General features: G+C 41.6%; 1 protein-coding gene across 2 annotated transcripts; it reads right to left on the bottom strand.

Moving 5' to 3' along the window:
- Window positions 1-1,410: 1,410 nt before the first annotated feature.
- pan3 (poly(A) specific ribonuclease subunit PAN3) lies at window positions 1,411-14,346 on the bottom strand. 2 transcript variants are annotated; one of them, XM_054622750.1, is made up of 18 exons: window positions 13,622-14,346; window positions 12,642-12,763; window positions 12,272-12,341; window positions 12,104-12,174; window positions 11,787-11,931; window positions 11,371-11,588; window positions 10,799-10,903; window positions 10,643-10,700; window positions 10,055-10,216; window positions 9,206-9,322; window positions 8,703-8,804; window positions 7,262-7,427; window positions 6,923-7,010; window positions 6,608-6,747; window positions 5,578-5,707; window positions 2,479-2,543; window positions 2,257-2,395; window positions 1,411-1,562 (listed from the first exon to the last, which is right to left on the bottom strand). In XM_054622750.1, the coding sequence occupies exons 1-18, from the start codon at window positions 13,968-13,970 to the stop codon at window positions 1,422-1,424; spliced, it is 2,388 nt and encodes a 795-aa protein (XP_054478725.1). In that variant the 5' UTR covers window positions 13,971-14,346; the 3' UTR covers window positions 1,411-1,421. The 2 variants fall into 2 exon arrangements, with proteins under 2 accessions (XP_054478725.1, XP_054478726.1); XM_054622751.1 differs by lacking the exon at window positions 13,622-14,346 and adding an exon at window positions 13,223-13,253.
- Window positions 14,347-15,234: the final 888 nt, after the last annotated feature.

The following is a 15,234-nucleotide window of genomic DNA, read 5'->3' on the forward strand; positions in this document are numbered from 1 at the left end:
AGCACGTTTGTATTTCATGATCTTTAAAAGTCAAATAAAACAAAACAGTTGTTGCCCTGTTCTCTCCTTTGTCCTTCATCCCTTCCCCTTTCCCTGAACCCCTGCTGGAATTGGTCCACAGAATAATAAAGTTGAATTTAGGCAAAAATAAATTGCCCTCCCAGTTCCCATCATGCATTCCTGCACAATATCCGAGCAAAGAGAAAAAAACAGCTAGAAAATTCACAAACAAGTGTCACTTTTTCTCAATTGTAGAGTGGCCAAGACGCCCTGTTGGGAAGTGAAGATTGGGATGAAAGCAGAAAGAAGAGGAGAGAGTAAGAGAGGGACAGTAAGGGGACGTTGGGGGGGCAGGAGGACAGGCGGGGGACAAAATAAAGACATTCCACAAAGAGGCAGCTGTGGCTCCACCTCAACAGAAGCCCCACCCACGGGCTACAACCAAGTGCTAGACAGCAAAACCAAAATGACCCATCCTTGAGCAGTTCATGTCACGAAAGCGTCCATTAACCAAAGGTGGTTGCTGCGTCTATAACAGACACTTGGTAGACGGCATCAGGAGAAGACACCCCTTCCTCAGTGCTAACAAAAAACACATTTTACCCCCCAAAATCCCAAATCCCAGTCCATGGTAGCCCGCCCACCCACAGGCCTGATGTTCCGCAATCTCCTGAACTAAAATGTCCAAAATCCAATGATTTCTCCAGTTTTAGGAACCCTTCCCATCCACCCAAGTGGTTTGTCCTTTCTGAGGGGGAACCAACAACCAAGGCAAAGGTTGGCTGGCTCGCTTTAATGAAAGCCTCGAGTGGTGTGTCCCGTCTCCTAGTGTACAAGAACGAAGGGGTGTCGTCTCCAGCCAGGTGAGGCGCAGTCAATAGAAAGCTGGATTTTTTTTTTTTTGTTCATCTGTTTAACCTGCTCTGGTATTTATGTCCGTGTGTGACTTTAGCTCTCTGTACACCCTGTAGGCCACTCACACATATTGATAAAAATAACAAAAAATTAACAAAAAATTAAAATCTTAGTGCATCCTCCTCAGAAAAATAAACCCCAAATGTAGAAACAAACAATAAAAGCCAGAAAAAAGTTCAAAACCTCATGGTTTGTTTTTTGTTTGTTCCCCAAATCTAAAAAAATGTCATCGTACTCGTTCGTCACAGTTTTCGTATTTGTCCTTGTATGTGTTTTTTCCTGTTGATTTTACGATTTTCAGCTGCGGGGTTTAGGAAAACTAAAAAAAATACACTTTAGAAAAAAGCCTTCCTGGTGGACATGGTCAGTGTATGTGACTGAGGTTCACGAAGCCCTGCCCCGCTGCCTTCGCCATGCTGATGTCATCTCCATGAGACTGGTCCTCCGCTGTAGTGCAATAGTGTGCTCCAGGTACAGGCAGTCCCATCCCGGGCCCGATGAGGGCGCTACAGAGAGCCGGAGGCTGCACCCTGCAGCTCCTGGAAGGTACTGTCGAAGCAGCGCTTCAGGTCCGAGTAGGTCACAACCAGGACGCTTTTCTCATCCCGCGACACCAGGCTGATCTTCTCAGGAACGCCAGCGTCCAGCTTTGTTAAAACACAGGAAGACACAGTCAGAAACACCGTAAGAAAATCCATCTGCAACTACTTTGAAAGAATTGATTAACATAGTTTTTCAACCAAAATTTTTTTTGACACTCTTACACCAACAATTAATTAGCAAAAATATTCAACAGATTAATCAATTATGACAAATAATTGTTAATCAAAGCCCTAATTTAGGCAAGTAAGTGGAGAGTAAGAAATCCTGCTGAATTACTGTGTACCCAGATGACCTTATAAATATGAGACATAATAGATTGTAAAGTAAACCTAAACCAGCGACAGTGAAAAGAGGAACAGAAGTAAGACAAGAAGAAAAACAACAACCTGTTGTAAATCTAAAACCAAGTTAAGATGGTAGTCATATTCTGGAGATTTTTTAGGGCTGTAAAATAGTAAAATGACATAACAAACTAGTTAAAAGTGCTGAGAGATTAAAATCTGCTGCTCCTACTTATGCCCAGCTGCTTATCAAATGTCACTGACGGAAAAAGGCCTGTAATAGACGTACTTTTACTCTCTGTTCTGCAATTGGCAAATGCATGCGTCTTTTAAGTCAGTGCATGTGACGCATGAAAAGAAGCCGCCTTAGACGCGTGACACATTAAACAACAGTTCATTAAAATTGACACATTAACACGTTTGCACTAAAAAAAGAAGATAAAGAAAGCCCACTGACTTTGTTGAGGCAGGACACAATGTGGCTGAGGTCGATCCAGGGCGTCCCAGCTTCTGTCACCTGGTGAAACAGGTGATCCCGGAAGAGCTTCAACAGGTAGCGGTCGCCCGTCTCCGACCACGTCGGGTCTTTCTGAAACCTGAGTGACACAACACAAGGTCAGAGTAGTAACGTAATCATAGATCACACATGCAGGTGAATCTTTATTCAAGTGCTACTTACTCTGGCCGCTCGTTGATGGTGCCCAGTTTGGCCAACAGGCGGAAGAGACGGCCGTTTTGCACCTCCTGCAAATAAAGGAATTCATGTTCACCAAACTTTCTTTTAAATATTTTTGGAAATGTACGCCTTTAAAGGACAGTTGGTAAGAGAAGGTCGGCAGGAAACAATGGGAAGGAAAAGGATATCTATTAAAACATATCTCCCCAACCAGAATCGGACATTGCAGTTATGTGGCATGTGCTATAACCATCCGCCTACCAAGGTGCTAAAGCAGTTCAAAATATTCACCGAAAAAAAGGAGGGTCAGCATCAGTCTAGTACGTTTCTTAGTGGGTCATCCTTAAGTCACAAGGTCGGCGGTTTTATCGCCAACTCCAACTGTCCGCATGTCAAAGTGTCCTTGAGTGAAACACTGGTGCTTCACAGCAAGCAACTGCTCCTGAAATGCTTTGGGTCTTTTAAATCCAGAGGTCAAATATATAGTATGAACCTGAACATATGTGACGATTATAATAAAGTTTTGTTTTTGTTTTTGGCTGGCTGAATTCAATTTGCTATAGCTAACCACTAACTGAAGGTTGATTTCCCTGAGTCGCCGTCCACCTTCCTCCCGATGAAGTAGTATCCTGGTGGCACGCAGGACAAAATGGACAAAATCCACGTTGATTTAATCCAATATACAAACTATCAAAATGATCACGGACCCTGTATCTATAACATGATAGACAATCCCTCAGGGGCAGCTCTACTACTTTGTTCTGTGGACTGAGGGCAGACTGGTGCTATAGTGACTCCCCATCACCTCTCGAGGTATCAGTGGTATTACAAGACAGGACAGGCTGCGGCTAGCTTGTTAGCATGCTAATTTCAGTAGATATTTCTGCAACACAATACATAGGTGTCTTTTACGCTACGTCAACACTCTAACCTCTTCACATTCTGTTGATAATGTTAGTTCCACTCTTTAATGTGTATAACTTAGAGTCAGATCTTACACATTGCATTATTTATATGTTAATGAATGAACAAACCATTCGAGTGATAATGAAGAAACAAACGTTTTTAATGTTAAAGGCAGAGGAGTACTAGTAATTCTAGTAATAGTAATAACAAGACAACGCAACACTGGGAACTATGTCAGAAACTGAAACCTGTTGCTAGACTTTCTGTCCATACATGGTGCTGGACCCTCACAAGTTCCACAAGACACTTCCTCCTTACTAAAAGTCAACCAGAAGAGGCTGCAGATTATTCTCAAGGCATCGATTTTGTGCCCAGTTTCTTCTGAATATCACATCGAAGAAATCCTAGATACCAATCACCAGATCCAACACCACTGATGAATTAATAAAGCTCCTAAACATCTGATTACTGGCTGTTTTTGACACCACATCAGATTATTTTCAACAAGTTGTAGCTCACCTTTCACCTTTGTGGATATAATTTACTCCTGCCTCTCCTTTCTCTTCCTCCTCCCTCTCTGCCTGTCTCACCCTGTCAATTGTTTTCTGCACTGTTGGGCAAAGTGAAAATTATTGAAAACCAATAAACCGATCATGCAACACCAGTTGCTATTGGCTTAGAACAGATGGTGTCTGCATCTTAAGTCCCTGCCACATTACCTACAATATTTGGAGTTTGTTGCATTGCCAAGCAATTTAATCTTTTAGTTTGGAGACACTAAATGCACAGAAGGCATTTTTATCCAAAGAGCAACTCTGCTACCTTGAAATTACTTGCATCTGAATATATTTAAGGTTTTACATTTCAGAGTAGGGCTTCGTGATAAATTAAGTTATTACAATGTAGGCAAAGATGATTATTTTCAGTCAAAATGTAGTGTAGATTATGGTTATAATTAGCGGTCTATGTTCAAAAACACAACTTAAAATTTCTGCTCATTGATCTGGTCTCTTCTTACGAGACATGAAGGCAAGAGAGTTGACTGAAAAGTGTGTAGATTCTACTTTGTTATGTCTGTTTCTACCTGCTGTGTCTGCAGATATCAGGCTGATGTCAAGAAACACAAAGAGCAGGAATAGATTAGTGGGCCGACTGTCTTGCTGTGATCTGAGCTGAAAGTGATTACTTAATTGAATGTTTGTGCTCTACTTATTTGAAGCATCTTGGATAAACTTTATTTTTTGAATGTGCATAACTGTGAAAACTTTGCATGCTGTGCAGATCTTGTATTATTCTTGCTCATATCTATTTGTTTGAAAAAGTCTAAAGTGAAAACGTACAACCTATATAAAATATTACCTAAAAATTGAAACAATCACAGTAAGCAGCTTGACACAAAAATTGTGTTGCAATGATACAGCCACCATGTCTGCCACACATTTATGAAAAACAAATACATTGAGTAATTCTTGTTCTTCTTTCACATTTTTGTATTTTAAAAAAGTGTCAACAAAAAGGCTCACCAGGCAAATCAAAACACGGCTACTATTCCATGTGTGCAGACACACATTCAGCTAAGACATTATGCAGAGATGGTCTGATAAACCAGAAACGCTTACACTGTCCCCGTCAGAAAAGATATCAGCAGATCACAGGCAGGTTTGGCTAGAAAATCTACTCTTCCACACTTTTTTTGGCCCAGTTTATAACTGCAGACTGGCATTTCCTTGTTCTAATCATCAGTTGTTCTCTGAACTTTTGTTGCCGACATCTTTTGAGACATGATGGATATCTAACAAAGGCAGAAACAGAAATCTTTTGAAGTTACAAGGTAAAGACACCAACACATATATTGAAATAGTTTGGTGGATGTGTACACAGTCAGGGTGTAAAGAGGAAGTTTGGTCATGAACGAGAAGAAAGATGAGGCGAGGGTTGGTTGTTTCACATGTTCACACTAACACAGAGAGACTAAATTCAAGACGAGACTGCAAAGCCTACAATATACCATAACTTCCTGTGTGCACACAACTTCTCTCAGCTCACTAAACCAATGGCCTTTTTCCGGCCACCACCCAAGAATACCACCCTGAAAACAACAACTAAATCATGCATACTTGCGACTTGTGAAAAACAAAAACTGCCTTTGTGTTCTTTTTAAGTACTCCTGAACAAAAATGCAGTGCCTTCCCATACCTTGGCCAGGTCCTCCTCGATGACATCATTCCTCATCTGCGATGCATCCAGTTGTGTGTAGAATCGCGCTCCAATCATCGGCATAATGTCATTGACACTTCGCAGGCGAGACTGTTCAGTCAGCAGATACCTGCATGTACACAAAAACATCTGTTTTCAGGTGAGTTGGAAAGGGCGGATACCAACTCTTCCATGAGCGTGTGAGAGAGCATTTATGCGTCAACACTTTTGATGCCAACACTCAAGTCTTAGAGGAGCCTTTTTATGGGTATTCGAATGCTTTTCTACTCACGTACAAGAAGCTAAAATGTAAACACTTGAAACTTGAGGTCATTTTGTTAAATGGGAATTTTCAGACTAATTTTAATAGACTGACTATTTACCAAGTTTGAGACCTAAAATCTTCTTAAACATATGTATATTTACAGCAGAGGTTACTGAATAACCAGATTCCCGGTTTGTCTAAATAAGGTCTGACTCCTGTAGACACTTAAAGTGTCTGAAAATATACTAAATTATATATTTTTGTATCCTAGGCCACAGTATTTCTGAAACATTGTCATGACTATAATTGTATTTTGAGGGTTCATGCTGTTATGGGAATTTTACGGAATATAAATTGTAAAATTGAATATTTGTATTGCATCTTCAACTTGTTTATCATGTCAGCCCAGGATATGATGTTTTGATAGAGTGAAACAAAGGTATAATTTGTGGCAAAGTTACAGCACGGCTGACATGCAAACATGGGATTACGTCTTGTGGCCTGAGGCAAAGGGAGCAAGTTGCTTCTTGCCAACAGGTGAGGAGGTGAACTGTTGCATTCCATCGTGTGGATATGGGGATGTTAACAGAACTTTCGTGTTAGCTACATAAACAAGGCCATTGCCCAAAGTGTGAGCTGACCCAAAGCGAGTATTAGGCATTAACTGTTTAGTCCAACTTCATTCATCTCAATTCTCGAGTCTATGCAAAAATGAATGCGAGTCTTGAAAATAATAATACATGCTGCACCCCCTTCCTTTCTTACAGAATGAGGTTCTTGAGGTCTGAAGAGTAGTTGATAGACACCAGCTCCATGGCCTTCTGCAGGTTCTCCCTTTGAATTCCAGCTAATGAGTTACAAGCCAACGCCAGCACCACCTTGCCCAGGGACACTAGGTCTGCTTGCTACACAAAAAACGCACACATCACATAATTACACATATGAATGATAAAGACTCATTTTGAAAAGTGCTAACCCACACATGCTGAAGTTAAATAGATAAGATATAACTTTCCCCATTAGCACTTCTGTTATGTATATTCATGTATAATTGACCACAAACGACATCATAAAAAGTACCTGGTACTGTGGCATTAGGGCAAGATGATTGGTCTGACTGCTGTCAAAAGTTAAGACATCAAACACCCCAACACAGTTCACCCGTAACCTGCAGAGACAAGAGACCATTATCATCAAGAGTTTCTGTGCATGTCTGAGTGTAAAAAAAAGTGTGAAAAACCACATGGTTGTGAAAAAAGGAAGCATCAACTGAAAATACCCTTCCGCTTTTTAAGTATTTACAGTTAACATATTTACACCGTCTGAGCTGGAAATTGAAATTGGTGCTGTTCCGTACACCACCACTGTGTATTTATCTACCCATGCTGAATGAGGAGGTTTTTATGTGTGTGTGTGTACCTGGTCTTGCCAGTGATAAGAATCTTGCTGGGGTCCATGACACGGCAGGCCAGTCCGGCAGTGTGGATGGTGCGCAGGGCCGAGCTGAGCTGGACAATGTAGGCCCAGATTAGAGACTCAGGGAGCAGACCTGCATGCTGCCGTGGCGGGGGAGGTTCATGTTGTCCTGCACATAAAGACATGCTTTATCACACACATGCAGCCTGCAGGGTTTGACATTACTCATGAAGTAAACCTCAAACTGTCATCAACTTCCTTGGTAATCTTATCTTCAGTATAAACTGTATTTCGCAGTGGTAATGTCAGTAAAACACCTTATTTTCCGAACTTAAATCAAAACTACGGTCATCTGCGGATTACTCTTTAGAATATTAAAAACATTAGAAAAAACGTGAAAAATACCCATCATAATTTCTTAACGTCAATGATGTCATCTTCAAATTGCTTACTTTGTCTGAACAACCGTCTAAAAACCCAAGATATTCGTTAAACAATTATTGCAAACTGAAATCCTCAGAATGGCAAACCTTGATCTCAGGGCTGTTCGACATTATTGCTTGAAAATAATTGAAACAATTAAATGATTATCAAAATAATTGCAGTTTAATTTTTGTTGATTGACTTTCAGCAAAACAATTAAAGGAAATTCAGCTCACTGTTCCCAGAAATCATGTTTACTATCGGTTCAGAACTGTGTCTTGCCTTTAATATTCTGTAACTCTTACCACATCCATAAGGTTGGGTAATGTTAAGCTGAGTGTAAGGTTGAATACTGTGCAACAAACCATCATTTCACATTGGTAACACTAGGAAGGCCAAAATGTTTCTTTCCCTAAAGGCTTTTCTGGAAAGAAATGAATTTGCACTATATGATCCAGGGCTTTTGATGTATTTCTTAGTACGTTTCCCTGTGCAATTCATACATTATAGTTCGTTATCAGTGTTTTGATAAAGACTAGACAAAGACTAGCATCAAAATGGTTTTGCTTCCTCTGGCTGCATTCCTGTAAGTAAACCTGACAGCACCTGCCCTAGGATCAGTTTCAGCCACAGTTTCCCCCCATGTCTCTATCGCACAGACACACACATCCCAACTGTCAAACTAGGAAACTTCAAACTCTAAACACTTGAATCTTCTTTGAGGCTTTAAGACATCCGCAACTGTAGCTTTAGGCATCTAAACTTCATGGGAAATGTGTCTTTATATAAAGTAAATGGAGTCATTTTGTGTATACCGCTTAACCATCAAACAACGGATGTGAGCACAACTGCAGGCACAGCAAAACTTAAAAACGTGCACCTAAATAGACCAAAGCTGATGACCTCATTAGCAACCAAGTAAACAAACTGAAAATGTGTGAAGAAGGGGGTGAATATGGGCAGTGATGCGATCCTGGCTTCATTTCATTGTGATGGCGGAAGGGTGGGAAGAACAACTAACCCCACTTCCTCTTCGTGAAGTACGAATCTGCTGCTGGGTCGTTGAAGTGTCTGCTGAACATAGTTTCAGCACCCGCATGGAAGTCATAGGAGAACACCAAGGCTAGGACAATCAGAGACATACAGGAAGAGTTAGTTAGCTGCTCGACAGATACATTGATCAGCCGGCCGCTGATCGAAACCGTCCACTTATTATATTTTAAATAATTTCCATACACGCTGCTCAGAGTAATCTTAGCGACCGGCTCGTGTGCCAACATCACAGGCTCTCTATCAGCCAATTGGGTACTTCAACATAACTTTTGAGGACCAACAAAGCCAAACTTTGGTCACACTTATCCACTAAATTGAGTTTGAATGCAACACTGCAGAAACAAGTATACCAATCCACCTTATATTTTAGCATTTTTGGTATAAAATTGTGGAGCGTGTTGCTCTGGAATTATGTAAGAAATGACCATAACCAGAAGACACATGAATGGAATATTTATAATAAACACTCACAGTGGTCTCCAAAGGCCTTCGTGGTGAAGACCTCCCTCAGTGTAACAGAGTTTGAGTGCTGAATCTTCTTCCACATGTCCACCAGCATCATACACTTGGTGTTAACAAGGCGGAAACCTGTATATAAAATAAAGATACACAGCACACAAAATAGGCAATTAGAAAAAAAAAAAAAAAAAATAAAAATATATATATATATATATATATATATATATATATATATAAAAAATTATCTTGCACTATCACAACATCCTGTGCTCCTTGGAATATGATAACAGCCACAATACACTCATTTCATGTTTATTCTGATGGACGAGAAGAATCATCACACATGTCCCGCACTGCTCATCATAATCAAAATGACAAATTAGAGCTCTAATACAGTGTATTTTGTTTTTTATCTGTATAACAGCAATGCATTATTTACCCTGTAAAGAGAAAAGAAAATATTGATGTCTCCCGTATAGCAGGAAATATACAGGCTTAGCTTATTTATTAAAACTAATGAACTATTATTCAAATTTAGCAAATAACTTAACTTATATTTGGTCCAGTTTTAGTAGTTCCAGTTATATTTTCTTAAAAGAAACAATTTTAGTTGGAATGGGTAATTTAAGAAAGATTACTTCACTTGAATCACTAAAACTCCCTTTTTAAAAAATAAGATGAAAAGGATGTTTTGGTGTGCTTCAGAAGCAAATCTATTCCAGCTGGTTGCTTTTTTAGTGACTTAAAAGAACATTAAGAGTCAAAACACCATTATATACTTCCTGACATTGGCTATTTTTGTTGTGTGAAATGCGTGTTCTGCTACTTTGGAAGAAAATTACTCATCAACATATTTATTACCTTGTATCCTCCTCAGGCAGTAAGGCAGGTCATCCTTGCTGTTGACCGCCTTGTAGCAGGAGGTGATGTAGCTGAAGTTGCTGGTCTTCTGCATGCGGTTTGGTGGGAGGAGGGGCTCGAGTGGGAACAGGCTGTGGTAGCTGTCAACCTCAGAGGGCACATCTGCCAAAGTCAGACATAGTTTCAGAAGAAAAAAAAGAAAAAAACCCACCAACATGTGCAATCAAAAACATATCCAACAACTAAATTTGGCTTTAGTCCACAGCCAAAATGAACAATAAGTTGTCTTGGCCAATACTAAATCAGCACGAGATTATACATTACCAAAATGATTTGTTTTCACACATGTATACCCTAATGTTATTATTCACAAAACTTACGATTTTAGCCCATTGTTGTGTGCATGCCATTGGCACCCAAAAAACATAAGCAATGCAGGTTTGTTTACTTGTAAGCAAACAAGAGCATCAAAATTGTCTTTTGTTCAATACAACGCAAACTTTTTGTGAAATCAAATGTTGTTTATTGCTAGGGAAGTTATTGAATCAATAGCAACCCTTTGATGTGACAACAGAGTAGCCCCTTTACCTGGGTTCTCTGAGTGGTCAATCTGGGCCATGGTTATCAGATGCCTGTTTATCAACTCCTGGAAGACAGATAAGAGGGCATCACATCAGACATTACCTCTAGAGAAAAGACATGGGAAATATTTTGTGAGAAAGGAGGCGGGCGAGGGGGAAATACCTGTCGGAGTTCATCCGCCATGAAGAAGGACGGGGCATTAGCTTTTGGCTGCATGTAAGCCACATGGGGCGCAGTGGGGGGATAGATATGGTATGTAGGAAACACCTGCGATGAAAACAGAAAAACACAGCTTCCTATTTATTGAGAAATGAAAACCAGTGTGATAAGACATGTCATTTTTTTCCAACTAATAGTTACGCAAATTAATATGACGAAACAAAACTCTTATCAGGATTTTAATGAAGTGTTACGAAGGCGACAAAATGTCAATTTTAACCCATAGTTGGCCGCATCGAGTGTTGTTTATAGGCATGTTCAGTGTATGGTCATGAGCAGGAAATTAGGGGTAAACGCTCTTGTGTCTCAAAGAACCTCAGATCAGATAATGGTTAAATGCAGACAGACTGAAATGCAGTTTCCTTGTTTACAATTAATTTCTAAGAATGTCCTCAAGTGATGCTGCATCTTTGTGTTTGGTTAGGAATTCAAAAGTATTCTAGTCTATTCCCAGCTTTAGTCTGCCAGTTTGTCCTAACTTAAATACAGAGAAGCATGTTATGTGCAGCACATACCATCCCAGCCATTGGTGCGGGGGTGTTGTCTGTGTAGAAGTAGGTGGTCCCCCCAACAGTTTCTTTCTGGATTATGTGAGGACTCTGGTCAGCTGCAGTTGTGGGCACCATGTAGTTGGCAGGGTTTGGGGTGTGACTGCGCCGACGTGGAGCAGGTGAGGTGTGCGGTGTAATTTTCGGGGAGTGGAGAGGAGAAGATCCTGCAGAAAGTGACATACCTAAAATTGGAGACAGAGAGAGTCGACTTTTGTTTCAACAGTAGAACATGTGGTGCTGCACACAAGAGGTAATTTCCAAATTTGCTGAACTATAAAATGTCAGAGTTCAGATGGAAAACCAAACTAAGCCATGTAGAAAGTATAGCAAAGCAGATATAATGTGGTTTCTCTGTCGTTGATGCTGCAAAGAACCCTCACCAGGAGCTAGCGCAGCAGCTGTGGAGCTGCTAAGGCCTGGATGTGGGAAGATAGGCGAGGGAAAGGCCTGGACAGTGGACTGAACCATGGTGGCCATACGTGGAGCTCCCTTAGGGATGAACTCACTTGCTGCCGGGTTAGGAGTCTGGTGGCACAAGAAAAAACATGCAAAAGTTTACAACTCGTGTCGGAGACAATAAAGACAAAGATGGAAATCAAACTTATCCTAGTTAAGTCTCAACGACATGCTCATGAAAAAGAACAGTACCGATCTTTAAAACACTTCACTGTGTTGGATAAGATGCTTCTGTGCTCACCTTTCTCCTTTGCGAAATACTAAGAGCACCAAAATCACTGAACAGTGAGGATGTCGGAGAGTTCACTGGATCTGTGGAGACCAAGGAGTGTAAAAGTTGAGCCTGGGCCGTTTCAATATTCATTGGATGAGTACTGCACACTGCTCCACTGAGCACTGAGATTCTTACCATGAGTGCTGTGGCTGAAGTTCTTGGCACCATCGTTGAGGCTGGGAGAGCTGTTGCTGGTAGTCATTCGCTAAAGTACAGCATCAAGAACAAAAGTGTTACAGAAGACACTTTAATGTGCATATGTTTATAAAAGGAGTTAGCAGCAAATAATGTTGTGTTGTGATAAAATATGTGAATTAAAATAAAACATTTAAACTTAATATTAAATAAGTAAACACAAGCAAAACACTTCAAAAACTAATGCAGTGCCTTGGTCTACGAGAGAACCTACAACAGCAATGTGACCACAATGACATTCCTTTTCAAAGCAGTTTTTTGTCTCGCTGTATGTTCACTTGGTCTTGAATCTACAGCTTCCCTATTGTACCTGCATCATTGAGTATTTAGTCTCTGCTGGGCTTCCAAACCCATTGACCCCAATAAAGCTGCTGCTGAAGTACGAGTTGGTGAGATTGGCATCACTCAGGGTGGCACCCTCCATCCCTGGGACTGTGGATGACAGAAATCAAAGTTTAGCAAAAAACTAATTGCAGGAAGATACATTTAACTGAGATATACTTCCGTTTAACAAAAGACCAGACGGTTAATTACACATGTGAGGACTACTGCATGCTCGCTAAGCCACAAACACACCAATTTGAAAGCATGTAAACAGTTAGTTCTGCAACTACCATTACAGGGTGAGCCACAGTTAAGTATCATTTAATAAACCAACACAACGTCACTGGGGTTAGAGGTGTTAGTGGTGCACGGGTTAAAAAGAAAACCTGATTAGATTTTGAGTTGCATGTGGATTTTGTTTATGTTGGGGAAACCACCATAACACAAGGCTGAACCAATGCTAGCGTGGCTATGCTAATGCTAGCAAACAGTAAGCTAAACCCAACACTAAAGTGCACTTACACATTAAACCGGGCCAAAACAAACAAGGTTGTAACTCAGACTGACCTGGTCTACTAAAAACATGGCTGCACACATTAAAGTAGCGGTGCATGTGAAGCTAACAGCTAACGCTAGCTGGCTACTACTAGCTAGCTAGCTAAAGCTAACTCCAGCGTGTCCCGGGTTTCTCCCCTCACAGCTGTCACACACAAACATCAGGCCTACCAGCATGGACCCCGTTACATGAAGTCACCAAACACCTGTATAACCCCCCCACCGGACACTAAACACCGCTAACGTGCTCCACGGGGCTGTGGGGGATGTTTGGCAGGTGGATGTGACCCACGTTGTTTCCCGGAGGCCTCACTGAGTCCTCGGGCTAGATTTGAACAAAGCCCGACAAGGCCCAAAAGTGAAGTGGGAGTCCGCCGCCCCGTGTGAGGCCTCCCCGTCATTGTTACTCACTTGTTAGGAGCTGTCCCTCCAGAGACGAGCCAGGCCCTGTTTCGCTCTTCTTGGACACTCCGGTCCCTCCGCCGACCGGGCCGGAGGCCGCCGCGGGGCCGCCGAGCGAGAACACGGCCGGGGTCCCGCCACCGCCACCGCCGGGCATCGGCACCGGGACCGGGCTGCCTCCTCCTCCACCACCGTGCAGAGGGAGGCTCGACATGGACGGATCCTCGTGTAGAAACTGGCACTCTTCTCCATAAAAGCAGGTTTTGTCCTTGGCGTAATATCGGCAGAACTTCACCTTGACGTTGGGCAGTGCGGCACCCCCGAGCGGAGCAGCTGAGGCGGGGAGTCCACTGTTCATGGCACCGCTGCTGCTGCCGGAAGACACTCACACATACAGACGAGAGCTAGCGAGCTAGCCAGCTAGCCTGCTAACAGCCCCCCCCAGAGGGACGGGTAATATCACCGGTGCAGACAGACTCAACCCCGCAGTACTCACATCATCAGGCTGAGATGCATTCTGTTTAGAACATATCTCTCATGTGGAGTCCTGGTCGGTGTCGTGCTGGTCTGTCCATGCAGCTGCTCCTCCGTAAAGTAGCCTGTTGTTGTTGTTGTTTTCTTTGCTCCGCTCAGACCTGCTAGGATAGCTTTGCATTGTGGGTACCAGGCTGCAGGCAGGGTTCACCTGCTGCAAAGGCAAGACGCACATTCAATCTGCAGCGCAGAGGCATTGTGTGTGCAGATGAAGGGATGAAGGGGTAAAGATGAAGGGGTAAAGGGGTAAAGATGAAGGGGTAAAGGTCTTGCAGATGAAGGGGTAAAGGTCTTGCAGATGAAGGGGTAAAGGTCTTGCAGATGAAGGGGTAAAGGTCTTGCAGATGAAGGGGTAAAGGTCTTGCAGATGAAGGGGTAAAGGTCTTGCAGATGAAGGGGTAAAGGTCTTGCAGATGAAGGGGTAAAGGTCTTGCAGATGAAGGGGTAAAGGTCTTGCAGATGAAGGGGTAAAGGTCTTGCAGCATCAGTGCATCTTAGTCTTATGTTGTCAAATGGGTTAAATGATTGCCATTTTAATATATGTTAAATTGTAGATCATTTCTACACATAATAACTCTGCTTCTCTGCACAGAAGAAAACAGATGCATGAGAAAAACAACATCAGGACAACACCAAGGGATGGGCAAAACTATAATATGCAGTATGCAGTGTGTTTATAATGTCAAAATCAATTAAACATTTAAGAAGTGAAATTATATAATCTAAGGTTCTCTGCACAGAAGAAAACGGATGCATGAGAAAAACAACACCAAGGGATGGGCAAAACAATAATATACAGTGTGTTTATAATGTCAAAATCAATTAAACATTTAAGAAGTGAAATTATAGTACCAGTCTGGACACACCTTCTCATTCAATGGTTTTTCTTTATTTTTATTTTTTTTCTACATTGTAGATTAATATTGAAGACATCCAAACTATGAAGGAACACATATGGAATTATGTGGTAAACAAACAAATGCTCAACAAACCAGAATATGTTTTATATTTTAGATTCTTCAAAGTAGTTGAATGAGAAGGTGTGTCCAAACTTTTGACTGGTACTGTACACAAGTACATATTTGAGA

This window comes from Anoplopoma fimbria, chromosome 21, assembly GCF_027596085.1.
Source record: "Anoplopoma fimbria isolate UVic2021 breed Golden Eagle Sablefish chromosome 21, Afim_UVic_2022, whole genome shotgun sequence".
NCBI lineage: Eukaryota > Metazoa > Chordata > Actinopteri > Perciformes > Anoplopomatidae > Anoplopoma > Anoplopoma fimbria.

Coding starts and splice junctions, on each gene's coding strand:
- pan3 (XM_054622750.1), bottom strand. CDS start 13,970: ATGAACAGTGGACTCCCCGCCTCAGCTGCTCCGCTCGGGGGTGCCGCA. Junction 6,748..6,922: donor CCCTAATGCCACAGTACCAG/GTACTTTTTATG, acceptor TTTTTTGTGTAG/CAAGCAGACCTAGTGTCCCT. Junction 5,708..6,607: donor GACCTCAAGAACCTCATTCT/GTAAGAAAGGAA, acceptor GTGTACATGCAG/GTATCTGCTGACTGAACAGT.